General features: G+C 46.2%; 1 protein-coding gene across 1 annotated transcript in view; it reads left to right on the top strand.

Annotated features, from left to right (window-relative positions):
• The window catches only part of LOC143359116 (uncharacterized), a 312,532-nt gene that overhangs the window by 227,121 nt on the left and 63,214 nt on the right, over nt 1-22,197 (top strand). Inside the window, exon 6 of the mRNA XM_076796832.1 lies at nt 125-263. Within this exon, the coding sequence (XP_076652947.1) occupies nt 125-263 (139 nt within the window). The remainder of the gene's footprint in view (nt 1-124; nt 264-22,197) is intronic.

The raw sequence follows: 22,197 nt of genomic DNA, 5'->3' as shown, positions 1-22,197 counted from the left end.
TTTATTTATCGATCCGTTGGCCGGCAGATTAAAAAAATGTAAAAATTCCCCCACCCCTTTCGAACCACCACCACCACCACAAACGGAACTGTACAAGTGTGTGTGTGTCTCTTGTGTGTTTCAGGGTGCGGGTTCCCGGAGGAGTGGAACGGCCGGTGGTTTCAATCGGGGACTGTGGGACTGGTGACGGTGAACGGGTCCAACATGACCAGCAAGGGCGTCTGCATCGACTCGGAGGGCGACAAGTTCCTCATAGAGGACAGGTGAGTCTCGTTTGAATTGCAAGTGAAATATCGGTTTCCTCCTCGGTATGAAACGATGCATGGATCGTATTTCATCCCTTTATCCGCGACAGCCACACACACGCGCGCACGCACGCACACCCCCCCCCCTCCCCCTTTCGTTCGAGCTTTTATTAATTAACTTCACCCTTCCTTTCTTGCGCAGCCCCCCACCCCCCACTCTTCCACCGCTGCCACCCTCTCTCCTACCATTGACAAAGTGCCCCGGGGCGACGTGCCAACCAGAGAGTAGCGTATAAAACGTTTCCACTGAAATTCAAGGGTGGCGGCAGAGGGGGAGGGGCCAGCAAAGGGAAGCTTTCAGTACCAAGGACGATTTTCGCGAAACGAGGGGCGCGCATAAACTCTCGCGGATACCTGAAGCAGCTTGTATATCGCGCCCGTGTAATATTATAATGGATGTTAATGCCACCCCCACCCTCAACCCCCATCCCTCGTTCCTTTGGACCGAGAATTATTTTGGTCGACGGAGGGAAAAATAGTTAGGCGTCTTTGAACCGTTCAATTTCGCGAGTTTCTATTTCTGCGTTTGCCGAGGGAGTCCCGGATAATTGCACAGGGGTTCCGAGCATGGTTGACCCAGTGAACCCTGACCCCTGTCGACACCGCTCGTCACGGAACCGTTCGATACCGTCGTTAAAAGGAAATCGATCGAGCGACGCACTTTCGCCTTTCTTCTACCTGGCGAGTTCTTAATCTAAATACCGGAAGCGCCTGATCTGATCGCTTTATCTCCGCGACGGGTCTTGAATTTTTTAGCTGGCACTTTGGAATGATCCTTTAGAGAAATTATCGTTGCTTCGAGAAGTAACTGAATTTGAGAAAAATTGTCGGTGATTTTTACATAGTTGTAATTTCGTGGGAAAAAATCGCACGACAAAGAGCCAAAGCTCATTTTGAAGCTTGAAGTCTCCGCTTTCGATGCCTCCAAGGTATTTCTCCGTGGGATTTTTGTACCACGAGATTCGGGCCGATAAGTAAAAATAGTCGTGTTTTGAGCATTTTTTTAATCCAGGTGTCTGCACGTGGAGCAAAAAATTTTTCTCGTGACTAAAACCAGAGTGGATTTGGAGATTGAAGTTTCCGCTTTCCAACGGGACCAAAAATATTGATCTACGATTTTTTGTTGCCATTTTATGCCACTTCGAATGAAAGGTGTGCCGCTGACACCCGAATAACCCAAGAATCTGTATATTTTGAATGATCGTCGATATTCAAACTATTAAAAGTTTGTGAAAAAAATCGCAGGGCGGTCTATGTAGGCTCATTTTTAAGTGTGATTTCTCCGCTTTCGAACTGCGTAAGGTACATTTTTCTAGAATATTTTTACCGCAAAATATGGATGAAAAAGCGAAACTGGTCATTTTTTGGCAATTTTTCGAACTCGAGCATCTCTGCAGGTTTGGAAAAATTTTTTTCGCAATTGTTACCACAAGGGATCCAGAGATTGAAGTTTTAGCGTTCCATCGAGACCAGAAAAATTGAGCTACGATTTTTTTTTTGTAATTCTACGCAACTTTGAGTGGAAAGTATGCCCCAGTGTTAGGGGATGAAAATTTGTCGATGTTTAAACCATTATAACTTCGTTAAAAAAAATCGTAGGGGGTTGTTTCTTAACTCAGTTCAAAGCTTGAAGTCTCCGCTTTCGATACCTCTAAGGTAATTTTGCGTAGTGTTTTGTTAGCCTGAGATATGGGCTGAATAGTGAAAATAAGAAAAGGAAGATGTTAGCCGAGGAAATGTATTCCTCTTTATGGTTGAAGGAAATGAATGCTACAATTTAAAGGATATTTCTGTACCGTTTTATATATTAGGGGGTCTCGGGAGCTAATGAGAGAGGCGGGTAGGGCGTTATTTATCGAAATTCCCTCTATTTGTTCCTTTGACGCGTGAAACATTCCGGGAGGAATGAAATTCGCGGAAAGTAGTACAATCAACGATAAGACGCGACCGGGATAAGCGAGCCTTTATTCCGTTTCGTTTTATCTTTCGTTCGTGAGATTCTTATATTCCGGAGTGACCTTAATATCCAAGTAAAGAAGAATGAGAAGACGTTAGGAGATCATCTTATGCACTTTACGAAAATTCTATTCCGCTGGCATCGTTGCTTCCTGCCATGAAATAGATAACGTCTAACGACCGAAGGATGGCTCTACAGATAAAGAGATAAGGCCGAGCCAAAATGGATATATTGTGTGCCGATGATTCCTTTTGTTTCGTTCAACTTCCTGCTTGAGAATGATCCTCAATGATAATCCGTTGCTCCAATGTTCTTGCTTTTGTCACAATGTTTCGTTCTTTTTTCTTTAATTCTTTTTTTTTTTTTAATTATTTAACGTGACTTGTCACGCGATCTGTTAATACGTCAGAAGTGCAGCCAAACGTCAGTCGACTGCACGAGAGTGGAAATGCTTTTGCGTGCAGTCCACTCTCAGGACCGATTTCACGGTAGCCTCTGTCGATATATTTTTTACAGACGAACAGAATGAACGTCACACGAATTCCTGTCTAATTCGATCACTAACTTTTATCGTGTGGGCAAAATTGAAATCGTGTCCGGAATATCCGCGGACGGTCGCCTACACATATGCCATCCCTGAAATAACACTGGCTCCCTTTACTGTCGTGACATCTAGAAAAAACTGTTTAAACTCGTCCTACGATTGTTTAAGACGAAATTACAGTAGTTTAAAGATTGATCAATATTTACCTATGATGTAGTGACCCCACGAATCAAGTATTCCAACACCCGCGGCGCACTTTTCATTCAAAGTGGCATAAAATGGCATCAAAAAATCGTAGATCAATTTTTTTGGTCTCGTTGGAAAGCGAAATAGTCAGTCTACAGATATACTGTGGTCGAAGTCGCGAGAAAAATTATTTGAGACGGATAGCGACTTTTAAACTGGAATAATTCCCCAAAATTGAATATGTTTACATTTTCGCCTACATCCTGGGGTAAAAAAATGCTACAGAAATGTACTTTTCGGGGCTCGAAAGCGGAGATTTCACCCTTTACAACGAGCCTAAGTAGACTACGCTGCGATGTTTTTTCACAAAGTTGCAATACTTTAAACATCGACCATCGCTCAAGACCGAGTTATCCTTGAGTTATTCCACTGTCAGCGGCACACTTTTCATTCAAAGTGGCATAAAATGGCAACAAAAAATCGTAGATCAATTTTTTTGGTCTCGTTGGAAAGCGAAAACTCAAATCTTCAAATCTATGCTAGTACTGTTGACGAAAAAAAATTTGAAATGGACCTTTTTGGGCGAAACGTCGCACACAGAGTTGTAGCCTTCCACCCTCATCCCCCTGCAATCGACTGATTAGAAATCGGCTACACCGTTGATCGGATGTTTGCCGGCACCAAACGTCCGGCAGTCGATATCACTGATGACATCGTTTGGTCTAGCGTGTCTGGGATCGAGGTGCCGGTCGGTGTAGCCGGAAGAAGAAGAAATTTCTCTGCGGTTGGTGTTCTCATAGTCGGTCTTAGCTTATCGCTGATCGCGGCAGCTTAGGGCGATTCGTGAACAGCGAACGCTTTAAGCTTCGTCACGATAGGTGGTCGGACGAGATGTAGCGATGTGCGTAGATACTGTCTCCTGGTACGGCAACGAGTGCTCCTTCCGCGAAATTGGATCCGGGCCGCGTAAGTTGTGGATAACGAGTGCTCCGATTTAGAGATTTCGTTGCGGAGGGGTGTGAGGGGTTGAGGGTGGTTGGAGGAAGAAGGCGTGTAGGAAACGGAATCGATACCCGCCGAAATGTATTCCCTGCGCCAGGACCTCCCGGGAAGAATTCATTTCCTGCTTTGCGCGTAATGTTTACCGCGCGCCGGGCTGGAGCGGGCCGAGTCGGGCCGGGCCGGGCCGGTCCTCGCGAACCTGGAAATCACCGAACGCCGAGTCGAATTTAACGGAAGGATTTGCAAATAAACGGCGGGAACGCAAGCAACCGCCGCGCACGACAAAGCCAAAGAAAATTCTGTATTGTTTGATCAACCGCGAACGGTGTTTGGACATCTCCGACTGGTTCGAACATTATGCTTCCATCGCGTTCCATTCGACCGGGCCAGCGCGCCCCCCGGATACGAAAATTAAACGGTCCAGAGTACAATTTCATTCGACCTAATTGCGCACGAAATTTGTATGAAAAATTAATACACGTTTTCCACGGGTTCGCCGCTGGTGTATAGAGGGGGGAGGGGGTGGGGTACGAGCAGGGGCTGTATCCTTCGGGCGAGAGCAAACGGACAATTTTCAAACAATGAAAATTGAAAAGCGGAGCTTTTTGAAAAAAATCCCCCGGCGCGCACGCCCTATCGATAGAATTATTACTCGATTAAAAGCGCGCTCCTACCAAAAAAAAAAAAAAAAATAAAAATCGGCTCCGTTTCTCTGGCATGGACGTTTTGTTGTAGCTCAATTCTCGAAACCCAATTAATTTTGTTTGAACGGCGCTTTTTCCAATTTAGCTCGGTGGGCCCCCCACACCACCGACTACCCTCCTGCATTCGCAGCCTCGCTGTGTGCCTTTTACAGGAAGTAAGATTGAACTCTGAACCTGTGTGCAGTGAGTGTACGAAACTCCTGGACGAACTCGGTTGTCCTACTCGCCTGGGGGAAGTACAATCTCCAAACAGTAGCACACTAAATTTTCGAACAAATGTCGGTCGTATTTAAAATATTGTAGTTACCGGAAAAGTAGGCGTACGACAATGAATTTGGGCTCATTTTAAAGCTTGAACATTCTGCTTTTCATATCTCGGAGGTGTGTTCTTGTTAAACATTTTTTCCTCAACCACGGCCCGAGAAGTGAGCATAATCGATTTTGGAGCATTTTTCAACTTTAAACACCTCTGAGGTGCTCCAAAATTTTTTTCGTGACTCAAGCTAGCATAGAGATGTAGATTGAAGCCTTAGCTTTCCAAAACTATCAAAAAAATTGACCTACGATTTTTTGTTAACATTCTACGCCAGTTTGAGTGAAAAGTGTGCCCATAGAGTACTCCTGGGGTCACTACGTCCTCAATCAAAAATTTGTCGCCATTTAAACTATTGTAACTTTAGTAAAAAAAATCGTAGAGAAACATTTCTGGGCGCATTTTAAAGGTCGAAATCTCAGCTTTCGAAACCTCTCGGGACCTTTTTTTGTAGAAATTTTTCTCCCCGAGATACCGACCAAATTACGAAAATAGTCGTTTTTTGAAAAGTTTGCTCATTCAAATGCCAGCACAGAGGTTAAAAAATTTTTCTCGTGACTGATTCTACCTGGAGTTTGAAGATTGAAGCTTCCTCTTTCCAACGACCCCAAAAATTTCGCCGTACGATTTTTTCTTTGGTCCTTCGAGGGCCTCTAGAAGTTTCCTGAGACCGGGAGCTCGAAGACCGTCGGAAACTCGATTGTCTCATAAAACGCGAACGACTGTAGTCGGTGCGAGATTAGGGTGTTGTGAAGTCAATCAAATTGCAGACTCACGACAACGGTATGGCTAACAGCATTACAGTGGGACGAGGTTGTGCGAGAAATCTCAATATCAAACGGCTGTAGAATCGAACAACACTCGTAACTCGATACAAAGACACCCGGTGGTGTCGCCTGACGTTCTCGTTGATATGCAAATGGGTGGGAGGCAGGTAGGGTAGGAGGAGGAGGAGGAGGGGTGGGGAAAGAAAAATTGACATTCCCCGATGTACGGGTCACAGAGGGCAAAACGAGCAAGCCGGGGCCAGAGGAAGTGACGGGAAAGTTGGAGGAGGACAAGGCAGCCGATGGTAGCCCGGCAAAGTTGAGAGTTAAGTTTTAATTAATGTAATGGAGAGTAGCGCGTGATTAGCCTTCCAATCAGTACGGTCCCTCTCTCTCTCTCTCTCTCTCTCTCTCTCTCTTTTCGAGGATGCGGCACGTCGAGGAGGCAAAAAAGAAAAGAAAACGAAGAAGAAGAGGAGAGTCGATGGAGAGAGAGCACGGTTGTCCTTTCGTGAGGCAAAATTGGAGGACCGTGGACCTGGTAAATGGTCCAATCGACAGCATTACCATTAAGATTCTTTGATTCAACGACGAAAAGTGATGAGAAGAGGTCAGGCGAACGGCTGGAGGGACCAGTGGGATTACACGGACACGAACGGATCGTCTGTTTGATAAATCCGACGGATTTACCTCCCCTCGTTCATCCAATTTTTTCAACACACCCCCCACTACCCCCTAATTTATACCAGCCAATTTTCACTTGTTATTTTAGGAAGTGGGAATTTATAGAATTATTTTGAGCAGTAGAAAGCTCAGACATGTCCCCTGTATGCAGGTGTATAAGATTGACATGTGTGATTATAGCGAGCGGCTGGGAAAAGTGATTGTAACGGGAGCAATTAACCCTTTGCACTCGGTGCTATTTTAATTCTAAATTTTTCTTCCATCTTAGAATATTTTCATTTTGTTCATTCGAAACTGATCCACGTATAATATTTGAATGGTAATCTATTACATACAAATTTTGTATTGTAACAAATATTTTGTAATATTTTCTTTAATTCGTCTGAATTAATGCCACAACAGTTTCTAGTGGCTCTTCAGAGTCACCACTCGAGTGCAAAGGGTTAAAAGTACAATTTTGTTTGGGTCTAGGAAATATTATGGATAAGTGACGAGGAAAAAGTAACTGTGCAACTGTAGCGTGAGAGGGGTGGTGGAAAGGTGATTATAACGAGGGAGGTTAGTTACTACGGGAATTAAACCTAGAAATGTGTTTGGATTCTCGGGGAGGTAGTAGGTTAACAATGAATGAATTTTCGTTCATAGGTCCGAAATGAAAAAGCGCTGCTTCGACGACAGTGGTGATGAATGTTTTATCAGAGCGCGGAGCAATATTAATTGCCCGATATTGAAAACATTTTGTAGAGCGTTTCGACGTTTCGACTCCGTCGGCGGAGTTCGAACGGTTATTATTATACCTCGTTTTCCATCTCCATTACGTTTTGGATATCTTCATTGTTCCTCGTCGTGACATCCGCCGGCCATTTGGCAGCACGGTCAGAAGCAGGATGCGTAGTGCAGCGCGCACGCCAAGCGTCAATTAACGGTAACCGATAATCCAAAGTAATGACGACCGATTGGAGCTTACGCCTCGTAATAATTGTTTATCGATTAAAAAGGGAGCCGACCGGTGTGCCCGGCCATAGTCGGTGGGAGCTTGCGTGACAGTGGGATCCAATTTGTTTTTAGGTCTTCATCTGCCCGGCCGGAATTCATTTTCATCGGTTAAACGGGACAATTGTTTACAGCTAGAGCCGTTTCACTTTTTTCAACCGGCTCGCCAATTAATTGCGCGATTTATTACAAAGGCGTTTTGTTTTTATCCGAGATTTTTTCGTTGATGAACTAAATTATTTTTTCGTTTCGAATGTTCCCCGTTTTATTGTGTTTCATTTTATCAGCAAAATAACAACGCCCCCTCTGCAGCTCGACAATTCGTTAAATCAGACCTCGTTGATCGAACGGTAAATATTCGAACGAACGCAGAGAATCGACTTCGAGTGGCCTATTAATCCAATCAGGACTGTTAGTGATAATAATCTCGTAATTTCTAATGCGGCGCGGAATTAGCCCGGCTGATACGGTCTAATTGGGAAATGAGGGAGTATTTTCCAATTATCCTACCAGGCCCGCCTGGAAAAATTCTTATTTCAATGACTTGATGACGGTACACGGCACACCGTAAAAAGTAACTGCCGCGCACCCCGCGGGAGTCTATTTTGCTTTGCGACGTCTTTAACAACTTAAAACGACCCCTAACGAGCGCATTGCCTTTTTGCATGCTGGCTCCTGGCAAAAACCGCGCATAATGGCGACTGCCAGGCAACGCCGACGGATCCTTTACTCCGCTCCAAATATTTATTCCTCTCCTTGTGCCTTGATACGCCGTAACGTTAACAAAATATACAAATATTTCAATTCGGACTTTATTAAATACTCCGGTGATCGTAGAATTTTATCAAATTAGTTTTCCGTTCAATTAAAACAATATTTTCAATTTGCAAACCCGTACGCTGTATCCTACTCTTTTTTTTCAAAACATTTTCTGTTATCACTCTGAAGAGATTCGAGTATCTATTTCGTATTAACAACGTAGCGCAGAGCTTCGCAACACATGTAACGTTTTGTTAAAAAATAATCCAAACCTAATCAAACGTGTTCAAACACCTTCAAACAAATTCCAAAAATCGTGAGCACATTATTTTCAACAGTCTGAAAAGTTAACTGATAGGTCAAGGAGAACTCTAGTAGAGAAGATAAAGAATGAAAAATGACTCGGACGGATGAAAAATATTTTTTCGGAAATTTCGAAGCAACCTCGTAAATCCACGGGCAATAAATTCCCGCAGCGATCGATTCAAAAGATTTCCGATCGTCGTACGTCTAGGATTCTTGGACGCGTTTTAATCGCTTCCGGTTTCCCCACTTCAATTCTAATTAACTCGCGGCCCGAGCACAATTAATTACCAGTCGGCTAACAAATCCTCGAGCGTCGAACTTTTGCTGCGTTAAAATTTGATATCGGAATCGATACTGCCAAACATGCCGCCCCCTCACCCCCTCACCCGCTCCCAGAATGTTAAAATCAATTCTTAACCGGAGGTGGATGTGTCTTGAGCGCGGCACTAGGATGTTACCGGCACGATCGGATGGGTTCTCTCTATGCAGCTAGATATCGATTATCTCATAGCGTCGTTAACGAGGCGTCGCATCGCTAAGGTACCGAGATTACGTTACACTTGGCCGTGTCCCTCTTCGGAGCCACTGTTGTCTAATAGAATAGACGTGATTCTAGCCGCGCCAGGTTTCTTCTGCTAAATACGCGAACCTGGAACCTGCACTCTCAAAGCTGAGATCCAAAAATGCCTGGGAAGTGGAGGAAAAATTCTAGAGCATGAAATTAAGACCTCAGAAAATGGGGACTTCAGATAATTAGAAGTCCAGGGAACTGAGGACTAGGGAAATTAGAACCCTAGGAAATTGGAACCTTGGGAAATTAGGACCCTAGGGAATTGGGACCGTGATAAATTAGGACCACAGGGAATTGGTACCTTGAGAAATTAGGAGCCTAGGAAATTGGAACCTTGGGAAATTAGGACCCTAGGGAATTGGAACCTTGGGAATTAGGACCCTAGGGAATTGGGACCTTGATAAATTAGGACCACAGGGAATTGGGACCTTGAGAAATTAGGAGCCTAGGTAATTGGAACCTTGGGAAATTAGGACCCTAGGGAATTCGGACCTTGACAAATTAGGAGCCTTGAGAATTGGAACCTTGGGAAATTAGGACCCTAGGAAAGTGGAACCTTGGGAAATTAGTACCCTAGGGAATTGGGACCTTGATAAATTTGGACCCTAGAGAATTGGAACCTTGGGAAATTAGGTTCATAGGAAATTGGGACCTTTGGAAATTAGGGCCCTAGAGAATTATGACCTCGCGAAATTAGGATCCTAGGTAAGTGTGAAAAATTGGGGTGTTGGAAAATTCAGAGCCTACTTAATTGGCACCCCAGAAAATTAGGACCTTAGAAAATCGAAAGTTGAGAAATTTGAGAATGAGTAGAATTGGGGGTCTGTCAAATATTAGGATTTGGGAAATGGTGGAAATTCCAATTATTCTCGAACTAAAACTGTCATTTGTATTTGCGAAGGTACATTTTGCATATTCGTCGTGGACAACGGTGGAATTGTTTGCCGTTACAAGCGACAAATTAGATTTTATTTATTCGGTATACATCGTTACCAATTTTTCTCCCGGTTGTATTTCCAATTTTATTGCGAGCAATTTCACGGCAAGACCCGGTCGCTTTTACAGCAATACGTCATTGAGATTATTAGCCAGCTTAATTACGCGTTTCAATGCAGAAAATAGAACGACCAATGGCAAGAAATTAAAATTGGTGAACTGTAATTCCAGCTCATTGTCGTTTTCATTACTGTGTAACCGGTTTTCATGAAAAAGTTTAGTTATCCCGTTGTCGTCGACAGAAAATCAATAATACGTTCCGTAACAATCGTCAGAATTATTGCAGATTTAATTATCAACCAATATCGAGCGTATGACGCGCAATTTCGATACGTCGGAAAATAGTCGTTTTATTGTGTCTGGCACCGTTTGATTTTTATTTTGTAATTTCTTGTGAAAATTCATTATGAAAAATATATTTCAGCCAGACACGACGCTGTGAATTATTCGGATTTAATAATCGAAACATTCCATCGAAATTATAATAAATGTACTTTCCGATTGTTGCACGCGTCCAATATATTTTACATATTTTAATATAACAATTCGCGGGTAGAGTGTGTACAATTCTGTTCTGAATGTAGATCTCACAGTTTTTTTTTTATCTTCGTAGTCGGTTCTAGGACATTGAAAACTAATGTGAAACCACCCAGAAAGGCAGTATGGGAAAAAATATTTCACGGTGCCGCGCGATTCGCGTTCCGCCATTATACTTATCATACATAATCCTTTGTAGCGCTTGCTTCCCGTGAAATAAGGCAGATTTTCCAGAGTTCCGAGAACATATTTCGCGAACGTCGTGCAAAAGTTTCCCGAAGAATGGACAGTCTTTCATTGCGAAGTTTCTGTCGAAATTCAGACTGCAAACAAGTGCCAGAATCTTAAGCCAGATACTACGTTTAAACATAGCTAGCGTTGCATTCAAGGATAACAGGTGTTGCCAAATTTGGCACGGTGTTTAGATGTCTAACATACAAATTTAATACCGCCTTTCATTCAACTTCCATGCAACTTTATCTCTGTGCAACTAGATTCTCAAGCAAAATACTCTTAAAGAAATTTTAACCACTCTGGTGTATCAGCATTCCAGAATTAGGACCTCGAAAAATTAGAATCCTGAATAATTAGGTACTGAAAAATAAGGTTCTGGAAAATTAGTGACTTACAAAATGGGGCGAGGAAAATTAGATCTGGGAAATTAGGAGCTATGGAAAGTTGGGACCTGGAAAATTCGGACCTTGCAAAATTAGGGTCATAAGAAATTAGAACTCTGATGAACTAGGAGCCTACAATTAGGATTTTCCAGGATTAGTATCCCTAAACTAGGTCCTTCTGGAACTACTAACCCAAAAATTAGGGATTCTGTGATTAGTACCCCGTGACATTGCTGTCCCATTAATTAGAATCGTGATTATTACGGACCTGTGGAATTGGGCCGTAGGGAAATGTGGATCCTGGGAAATCAGAGGCACGGAAAATTCAGTTCTATGAAAACAGGTCTTCGGAAAATGACGAGTTCTCAACGCGAACCAAAGTCATGGAGAAAAATAAGAACCCTGGCAAATTAACATTTAAACTACGATGAAAATTATGAACATAGACAATTTATGAAACATAGAAATGTTGACCGAGAGAGTTTGAAAATTAGCTGAGGGACAGGTCGATCGAGGAGTTGATGACCCCAGAGTGGAGCCAGTGGTGGGAAAAAAGGATGATAATAATAAGTTTCCACTTTCTAATAACGGATCAGTCACCAGGGACGAGCGGATTTCCAAGAGGAAGAGTTGGTAGGCCCGAATGATGCGTGGAATAGAGAGTTCGTCATGGGAAAGGGAAAAAAAAGATATATTGCCTTTGCGTCCGGGGTGACGAGCACACACGTCGCCGGCATATGAATAATATCCTGTCGGCGAACAAGGATTTCCGCGTTGCTTTCCCCCAACACGGACAGCCTAGCCGCCGCCGTCGGCCCGAGATGTGTGTGCACGCGATCACGCATACATTTTCAGGTTCGGTCTGGCAGACCGGCTCGGACCGCTCGCGGCTCCTCCGCGATCCTCTCGGTAGAGGGGCCGCTGATTGAATCCGAATTGGAGGGAAAGTTTATCTCTCTGTCGACGCGCGTTACTTCCGGGAATTATTTCGGCTTCGACGCTAGCTGAAACCGGCCCGAAAGGGTAATAATACTCGACCGTTGGGATCGCGGATGGATATACTTTATTGCGGAATTGTCAGAACCCCGATGGATGCCATGTGCTTTCCGGGATGTCGTCGATCGTTCGTCCTATTCATTTTAATCCACCGCAGAACCTCGGTTCAACAAGTACCTGCCTGGAAATACTCTTTAGCATGGACAGTGTGGACTTGGAAAATTAGGAATGGGAATTTGGGGGCTTGGGAAATTGGAGGCGTGGGAAATTAGGACCTTGAAATTTATTACTTGGGAAATTGTCACCTGGAAAATTAGTGGCTTGGGAAATTAGGACCTGGAAAATAGGGGAGTGGAAAATAGGACCCGGGAAATTAGCGGCCTGGAAAATTGGAGCTTAGGAAATTGGGGGCTGGGAAAAATAGGGGTTTGGGAAATTGGGACCTGGAAAATAGGGGCGTGGAAAATAGGACTCGGGAAATTAGGGGCTTGGAAAATTGGAGGTTAGGAAATTGGGGCCTGGGAAAAATAGGGGTCTGGAAAATTGGGGGCTTGGGAAATTAGGACCTGGAAAATAGGATCCGAGCAATTAGCGGCCTGGAAAATTAGAGCTTGGGAAATTGGGCGCTGGGAAAAATAGGGGTGTGGAAAATTAGGGGCGTGGAAAATTAGGACCTGGAAAATAGGGGCGTGGAAAATAGGACTCGGGAAATTAGCGGCCTGGAAAATTAGAGCTTGGGAAATTGGGGGCTGGGAAAAATAGGGGTTTGAGAAATTGGGACCTGGAAAATAGGGGCGTGGAAAATAGGACTCGGGAAATTAGGGGCTTGGAAAATTGGAGGCTGGGAAATTGGGGTCTGGGAAAAATAGGGGTCTGGAAAATTGGGGGCTTGGGAAATTAGGACCTGGAAAATAGGACCCGGGAAATTAGGGGCTTGGGAAGTTAAGTGCTTCGTAATTAGGACCTCCTTAGCTGGACGTTTGGAAAATTAGGACCTGGGAAATTGGGCTTGCAGAAAATCGAATCAATGATTTAGGACGCGGGCCGGTAATCCGGTTAAGTCATTTTTAGAGGTTTGGATGACCATCCAATGAGACAGTTGAGTGGTTAAGTACACGAATCCTACAATGTCGTATGTTCCGCCTACATTTTCGGACGTCGTCGCGCGGTACAAATTAGGACAACTCCGTTTCCGTTGTAGGCTCGCATAATTGGGCACGTATCTTGTTCCTCAGCCAGGCGAGCAAGTCGATCCGTTTACCTGCCGGTAGCTGGAAGTTGCGCAAGCCGAGCGAGACAATAAACAATGAGCGACGCGAGAAGAGATTCGAATAGCTGAACGCTTCTGCGAGGGATCCGTGAAAGATGGAATTTGAGACGTTCGCAGGGAACCACAAAAGAGGAACGGAAGAACAGACGCAGAACTATTTACCAGGGAGCGTCGCGAGGCATCTCTCCGGCAAGAAACTATGAAGTTGTACGCGTTCAAACGAGGAAGAGGGAGGGAGGGGGGCGGCGGGGAGTCATTGGTTGGTGGTGTTGGAGATAGAAGAAGACGAAGAGAGAAACGGGGTGTAGGAAGAGCGTAACGGCAGCGGCCAAGATAAGAAGCGAACAGAGAAATATAGAGTAACGACCGAGACGTTTCGACGGAACGTCTGGAAATCCCTTTCTGGCTGTTGGTGCCGGCTCCCTGTCATTTTTACGCGGCGCTCTTGTTTCCATGGCGCCTTTAATGACACGGTCTCACGTTGCGCGATAGCCCGAGCCATGCTGATTGGTATTATCGATTGTAGCTCGCCCCGAGGACGTTTTCGAGACTCTTTTCGCGAATAGAGGTTGTTTTCAATTCCGACTCGGATCTCGAGAAACTGTCTACGTCGTCGAGGTGGAGGAGGAGGAGGATGAGGAGGATGAGGAGGACCGAAGCGCTGCCATTAAATGGGAACGTTAAACCGGCCTCGCGGAAAGAAAGGGATAACTGGTTCGCCGGCTGATTAAAATAAATTGTCGGCACCGGTCCCGCGACGTGAATAGGTGGTGAGATTAAAGAGAGCACGTGGAAAATCGCGAGCCAGCTGAAACTTTGAACCACGGGTCACGACCTTAATTTCTTTCCTCGCGTTCGCGCGCGCGCCGTGCCGGTTCTGGTTCTGTCGTCTTTGTCCGCTTTTGACCCACGAAAATGGCCCCGGCATGTGGTACCGCCGCGCCACTGCGTTAGGGTGGGAACGAGAAGCATGAATAAATAAAAGGGAGAAGCCCAACCGGCCTCGGCGACGATGAAAGAGGAAAGAGGACAGGCAGCGATCGTCGAGGCTCATGTGCGATCCGACCGACCCGCGACGGAATTACGCTACGGGAACTTATCTAATCAATCAGCCGGTTGATCAGCCTTTCATTGATCGGTGTAATCCATCAAGATATCGAGCCGATACAAAATATACCCGAGCCCCGAACACGGCTAACCTTCCGCTAGACGGCGTTAATTATTTTTGGTCCCACGGTCTGACGGAATGTCGAGCAACTTCCACCGATTTATCATTATTATTCCTCCGGACTTTCAGCAGGATAGAGGATCTTGCTCGCGAGGTGCAGGAACACTTTATTCTCTTCAGCAACCAGCCAGCTTGTTAGGTAGTTGCGCGGCTGGGATGTTAAGTGGCCGCTAGGACGTTAGGCAGCTAGAATGTTAGGTAGCTGAGATGTTATGACTGTCGGCTGGACAGGTTGTTAGGCTGCTAGGTCGTTAGGCGATTAGGGTGCTAGGCGGCTATTGGGCAGCTAGGTTGTTACCTTACTGAGTGGCCATGCCTTCGAGAGTTGGGCAGCTAGGTTGTTAGATTGTCAGGTGTTAGGCTGTTAGGTCTGGGGCTAGGGGCACCAGGTGGCTAGGTGTTAGGTGGTCAGATGGATGGGTTATGGACTGTAAGTGGGTATTAGGCGGTTAGGCAGTTAGATCTCAACGAGGAGACATAGTAAAATTTAGGATTCCGGTCCTTCATTCAAATTCTGTGACCAGTTAGCTACCATAGTGAAGCAGGGTCGTCATCTGGTCGTCAAGGGTTCAGCAAATGAACATGACGATGTGTTTAACACCCGCAGGTTACATCCAGGTTAATGTTTTGCGGTCGATGGACCCATGTAGATTAGCAAGACACTAAAGTATAACGTCTCGTGTCTTCACACCTGATGCAGTGCACCAACCTTTCTGCTTAGGGTTCGGCAATGAACGTGACGGTCCTATCAGGTTAATATTTGCCCTTTGATGGTCCCATGTAGATTCCCATAGAAGAGACAGTTTGATATACGAGACGCGAAGCTGTTATTCGTGTGCTGGAGGTAAGATTTACTTCCCCTTACCTGAAGAGGCTCCTTGCTTTGTAGTTTGAAGACGTCGTGCAGAAACGGTTCGATTAATATCTCTTTCTACCTTCTCTTGAATGCTCTTTGCGAGGAGAACGTTCATCTCGAGGTCATTACGAGCGGGGAAAAGTACCGTCATCAAACAATTTTTGCAACGACCAAGCAATTGCTGGCGTCGGATCCGCCCTCTTCGCGTCCCAGCCTCCTCCCTCCTCTATCTCCTATAGAAACTAATTTTAATCTTTTCCCGGGCGAGCGACCTCTTTCGCTCAACTTGATTAATTCAAAATTCATAGTTTCCGACCGAACGGGACGGGGGGGGGGCCTCTAAGGCGCCGACGCCTCTCGGGGACATTAAGCAAGTCAATTGCCGGCATTCTCGATCGAAAACACCGGACCGTTCGAGCTCTCGGCCCCGTCGAAACGATCCAATCTACGTTTTAATCGTCCCCAGGCCGGGACAAAGACGCTGGCCAAAGACAGGCGCGGACTGTCAATTGCTGGCGGAATAGTTGCGTGACGCTCTCTGCCTCGAAGATTATTTTCCTCGGAGAGCCGTGGCGCCACGAGGCGAGGCGAGCCGGCATTCAGTTTGCGAAACACGCCCATGGGCTAAATTAAATGCAGTTAAGGCTGCTTTGAAGTTTCCGGACTTTTTCCACGGGCCACGGCGATGCCACGAAAGGAGCAACGGGCTCTGGTTCACTCCTTAGACTTTGGTCCTGCTGCCTTCGCTGCTCTGGGTATACTGCGCCGGGTAATTTGCTCGCGGGTTAGGAAACACTTTGGTCGCTGAGTCGCTGGATCAGTTCCTGACGTCAGACAATTGTTGCCTGCACTTGAACCGATCACATTTTCTTCGTATCGTGGCTGAAGGGTCATAGTCCTCTGCTGGTAACGCTATGGTGCTGCTGAAGCCACCTAACTCACCTGAAGTCCTTAAGGACTTAGCCACCTAACAGCCATAGTCATCCAACAGGCTAGCACCATAGCACCAACCATCTGAAAGGCTGGCCATCTAATGCCCTGATCATCCTAACAACCCCCCACCTAACGACCCAGCCACTTAACAGCATAGCCACCTAACAACCTAACCACCTAAGGACCTAAGACCCCATCCATCTAACAGTCTGACAACCTAGCCAGCAAGTAGCCTAACAGCCTAGCCGCCTAACCGCCTAACTGACCTGCTAACCGTCGAGCAGTCTAGCCCCCTAGCAGGCCAACAACCTAACACCTGATCAGCCTAGCAGTCTATCCTAAAGTCCCAGCGGTCATTGCGTGGTCGCCATTGTCATCTGTAGAAGGACGCCGATAGTTCGCCACGGAGACCAATTGTGATCCTATTAGCGTGGCCATTAGCTAATCGATGGAGCTATCAGCAATACTTGAAGCGACATCGACTTAATCCGATCGAGTCAACGTCTCCAGTTTCGATTAGCATAACTGGAAGGGTTGTGGCCCCGCGGAATCTGCAGGAAGGGTTTTATATGATTATACTAAGCGAGACGTATCATTCCCGCCTAATTAAGGGAACTTTCGGTGTATACGACGACGACGCTTCTACACGTCGTGCCATTTCCGGTTATCAGCGGTGCGGAGTTGGAGGGGGAGGGGGATATATAGAGTGCAAGTTTCGGGCACGAGGGGCGCAATTACGAGGCGCGGCAGTTCCAGGGTCGGGCGGCAGTTATTCACCGGTTAGCTCGTTAAATATTCCTGCGGGCACCGGATGCTCTAATTTCAATGTTAATCGTGTCGCGCGGGCATCATCGTCGAGGAAATTGTGGCATCGGAAATGCAAACTCTCCCCGGGGCTGATAGAAACCGTTCCGCGGATTAAGATTTCTCATTTATTATACACTGTGCGTCGAGCGGTGCCATTCTAACTAGCATACGGTGGGGCGATGTCAAAGCAGACCTACAGCCTCTTCAGGATCGCGAATCCCGAGAATTTATGCGAGAAAGCACTGCGCCAAAGGACACTCCAAAAGAGGAATTAGCGAGAGACCCGTAAGGAGATATTCCCGTGTTTCCTGCACAAAAATTGATTCCTTTTTCACGGATTTTTTAAATGTAATCCTACCTGAATCACCATGAGCAAGCTCCTTTTCGAATTGTTGAAAGCTGTAAAAGTTAGCAAGATTTCTAACTGGAACGCATCCGACAAATTTAAGACCTGGGAAATTGGGACCTGGGAAATCAGGACTTGGGAAATCGGGACCTGGGAAGTTGGGACCTGGGAAATTAGGACCTGGGAAATCAGGACCTGGGAAATCAGGACTTGGGAAATCGGGACCTGGGAAATTGGGACCTGGGAAATGGGGACCTGGGAAATTGGGACCTGGAAAATCAGGACCTGGGAAATTGGGACCTGGAAAATCAGGACCTGGGAAATCAGGACTTGGGAAATCGGGACCTGGGAAATCGGGACCTGGGAAATCGGGACCTGGGAAATGGGGACCTGGGAAATTGGGACCTGGAAAATCAGGACCTGGGAAATTGGGACCTGGAAAATCAGGACCTGGGAAATCAGGACCTGGGAAATCAGAACCTGGGAATCGGGTCCTGGGATATCAGGACCTGGGAAATCGGGAACCGGGGAAATGAGGACCTGGGAAATCGGGACCTGTGAAATTAGGACCCGGGTAATTAGGGCCTGAAGGCTAACGTTCCATCGACCTATCCTCCTAAATGCATCGCCATCTAACGACCTAATGACCTAGCAGCCTAACCAAGAACTCGAAATCCGAAATTTTCGAGTATCCCTCCAACGCAGGGGCGGGTCCATCATGCGCGGAGGTAACGACAGAAAGAAAGATGCCTGATATCAATCAAGGGAGGGTCCTGATGGTATCCGAGCTTAAGGGAGCCCGGGGCTAGCTTCTCGCCCTGAGGCCTCTTTACAGTGACGGCCAGCGAGAACGGTATGGTCGTCGCGTCCTCAATGGTGAATTGTCGGATGGTGGGCCTCGACAAATAGAGACAATTAAGCGGCTAATATGAGATGCCCCCGCCGTGTGCGCCGCTCCCACGAGTATACAGGGACGTGTGTGGATGAAAGCGGGGCCGAGGTAGTCAGGGGGATGGGGTGTGCACAACAATGCTATGGCACTGCAAACACCACCGGGGAAAACCAACAATGCACGGATCCACTGTCTCTATCCCTGCTCGCCCTATCTCTTTCCTCCCCCTGCCCTTTCCGGCCCTACCACCGAACCACCCCTCTCGTATACCTACTTTTCTTTCCCTTGGTCTCTCTGCGGCTCTCTATCCATCCGCCTTGACCTTTGTGCTCCCGTCCACCCTTAATCTCTCGCTTTCTCTCTGTCCCTCTTGATTTCATTTCAGAGTTATACTCCACATTTTTTCTCTCTCTCTCTCTCTCTCTCTCTCTCTCTCTCTCTCTCTCGACCGTTCCATGTGATTTCACGACCCGCTTTCAGCCCCGGAGATCTCCTTAACATCCCCTGCGATTTTTGTTTACCCGCAGCTTCTATCTCCGACCCTCTAATTCGACTCTGTCGGCTACCTTGTCCGCCTTTTTGTCTTGTATCCTGGAAGACGTCTTATCTTCGCTGTAATCTGTGTTCCTTCATCCCCCGTCTCTTTTGGGACGGGGTAAAAAATGTCTCTTTAATGTCTCTTTTTTAAAATTTACCGATCGTAGAAAATTGTCTATCTCTCTTTATCCATTTTTCCATGTTACGGGGGCTTTCTTCCACCTTTGGGCTATTTGGGACAAAAAATGGTAAAGTGGTCAATTTTCTAAAATTTAGAAGACAGTCGATTAAAAATTTGGGGCACAGTGTACCGTGGTGTATCGTATATCCGGAACTGCCCCTAACTAAACATTCACCATTTTCAAACTCCCACCCAAATTCAGAATAGATTGTTTATGTCTGAAATAGTTCAGTTTAATGACGGAAAGGTGGTATTGTTTCTGGCCTATTCCGAGGTCAATTGATCGGCAAATTGCTACCCGGGCTAGTTCCAAGGGAGTATTGAGGCTGGGGGCAACAATGAATTTTCCTTTGTGCCTATGACGCATGAAATTTATACTGATGGAAATTTAAAGTTTGAAGCCGTGACCTAGGCGCTCTTTCTCTCTCTCTCTCTCTCTCACCTCTCTAAAAATCTCATAATTTCCATGCTAAGACTGAGATTGAGTCATTCGCGCGGGGGTGCAGGAGGGTGAAGAGAGGGGGTGGGCCCGAGCGGAATCGTTGATTCGCGAAACTGAAACAACGAGTTTTTCGCGGGCTACGCGGCAATAAAGGTATTAATAATTCAATAATTTACTACGGTGAAATATTCGACGCGGCTGATATGCCGTATTTACCTTGCACCGATTCCGACAGTAATTCGAGCGCACTGTTTACCTTTTAAAATAATAAACGAGCCGAAATAGAGGTAAACGCGCGCGATCATAATGGCTCGCTTGTACTGCCGGTATCGCGCGTGTATGCGCGATTTTTGGCAAGCTTTGAATCGCTTTTTAACCGGCGAATTAAGGGGGGCCGCTCGCGTGCCAACCTGAAAATAGGGCAATTTTTAGAAATTTTTTTTAGGAAAACTGTGGGGCGTACGGGTTTGAAATTTTTCGGATAATTGATTCAGTGTTCAAGAAATACAGTGACACTGTTAAACATCAATTTGGACCCTCAAGATTTATAATAAACATCAAAATGTTCAAGGAACTTAGTGTGTCAGAGATGTGAATGTTTGAAGATTTTTCAAAAATCTTCAACCGTGCATAATATTATAAAAAAAATATCGTCACGCGTGGGAAAGTCTAAGCGATCATTCTACGCAAGATTTATTTAAATAGCTCATGCGGTTCAAGCGGAAAGTTGAAAATTCGATTTTTCCTTAAAAATTGAATTTCTCAAAAACTAAGAGAGACACAGAGTAATACCTTTCAGATTTCTGTTCGGCGCGTCGAAATCTACGAGTATGTTCGATTGGAGTTCCACAGAAAATTTTTTGGACAGTACAATTTTAATTGTTTAATTCCCTGGGTCTCGCGCGAGATGGACGTCAGCGAATCGGAAGTCGCAGATGTCTCGATCGGCTTATTATTGAATCGTGACGGTGGAATATCGCTGGGTAAACACATTTTCGATCTTGCTGGGGGGTTGGGTCTCCCGTATCATGCGACCACGAACGAGAAAACTGTCATCATTTCATTACGGTCCAACCCAGTTATTCGGTAACCAACGATACGATTGAACTTGGCGTCGACCAATCCCCGAACTACTCCTGTTTCGCCCCGGCAATGGCGAAACCCCTGTTTCACGACCCCCCGCCTCTACACCCTCACAACCCCCTGTGGCGGCGCAGTTACCTATTCGGAAATCGTCATAAGCGATTACCCCGGGCGCAAAAATGCATTTAATATCGCGGCTTTGAGTCTTCGATGGATATCTATTTGCGGACTGCCTGCGTACGGCCGTGCCGGCCAGAGAATCGGAGTACAATAATCGCGAGGTTATTTCATGCTCTCGTTCGTCCGTTTAACACAATTTCAGGAGCGTATGCGCGGTCACGAGCCACCCCCTGCGCCCCACCCTTCGGGCACCGCCGACGGGATCGTTTCGTTCCGCGGGTCACGTATGGACACTGAGGTTGTCGAGGGGCGGCCATGGGGCCCCATAGAACCGCGTACACTGTCATCCATAAGTTTGCGGTCGGTACCTTCCACTCGATTTCACCGCGACCCCTCTTTCGCCGTTTTAAGGAGACACGTACCACCTCGTTACGTACGTGTTATGGTCGCTCGATTATTTAAAATTTTCGCTGACCTGGCCCGGCACACGTCCCTCCCATTTCCATAATCCCTGCACCATGAACACGGAAACTTCAATTATGCTGAACGTATCAACCCCTTGCACTTCGATCCCTTCGTCGAGTTTACTGCCCCCCCCCCAGACGCACCCTTTCTTTTTGAGTGTTTAATTTGAAGTGTACTTGAAAAGACAGGATCATTTGCAAAAAATAATATTTATTAGATGGAGAAATTCCTACCCTTAAATTTCTCTCTGTCAATTTTCATCGTGCGCACAGAAAGTACGTATTTTACTAACGAGGACCGAATTAAGACCACTAATTTTTAACAACCCTTTTCGTCGAGTAAATTCAAGGGGGTGTTTAGAAATGGGGTTGCGGATAAAAACGCTCGAATCCAGTGATCGTGAGATTAAATTAATTTTGTTTCCCCCCGCAGGGCAATTTGGTGATTTATGTGGTCCTGACAGGATCGCGAGGTAAAGAGGAGCACGATGGGGCGAGGGGTGGAAAATTTGGAATTTTTTCGCCGCGGGGTGTTGATTTAGCTGACTCTTCCTCGTCCCCGTGTCTTTTCTGCTCGTTGTCTGTTTCGGCCGGGACCAGAGCTGTGCCGCACGATCAGCGTCGATGATATTGTCGCCTCGGGGAGCCGGGCACACGCAGCGGGAATTTGTTATACGTCACGGTGCCTCGGCAAACCCTATGCAATCCCGTTTCCGCTCGATTGTTTAATTAGTCGGACTCTGGCGGTGAAATCTTTTGCCGCACGTTTCGCCGTGGGCGCGGCGTTCGACGAAGACAGTT

This window comes from Halictus rubicundus, chromosome 11 (assembly GCF_050948215.1).
Source record: "Halictus rubicundus isolate RS-2024b chromosome 11, iyHalRubi1_principal, whole genome shotgun sequence".
Taxonomy (NCBI): domain Eukaryota; kingdom Metazoa; phylum Arthropoda; class Insecta; order Hymenoptera; family Halictidae; genus Halictus; species Halictus rubicundus.
Note: the sequence above shows the minus strand (reverse complement) of the source record. Positions and strands in the feature narration are given on the sequence as shown.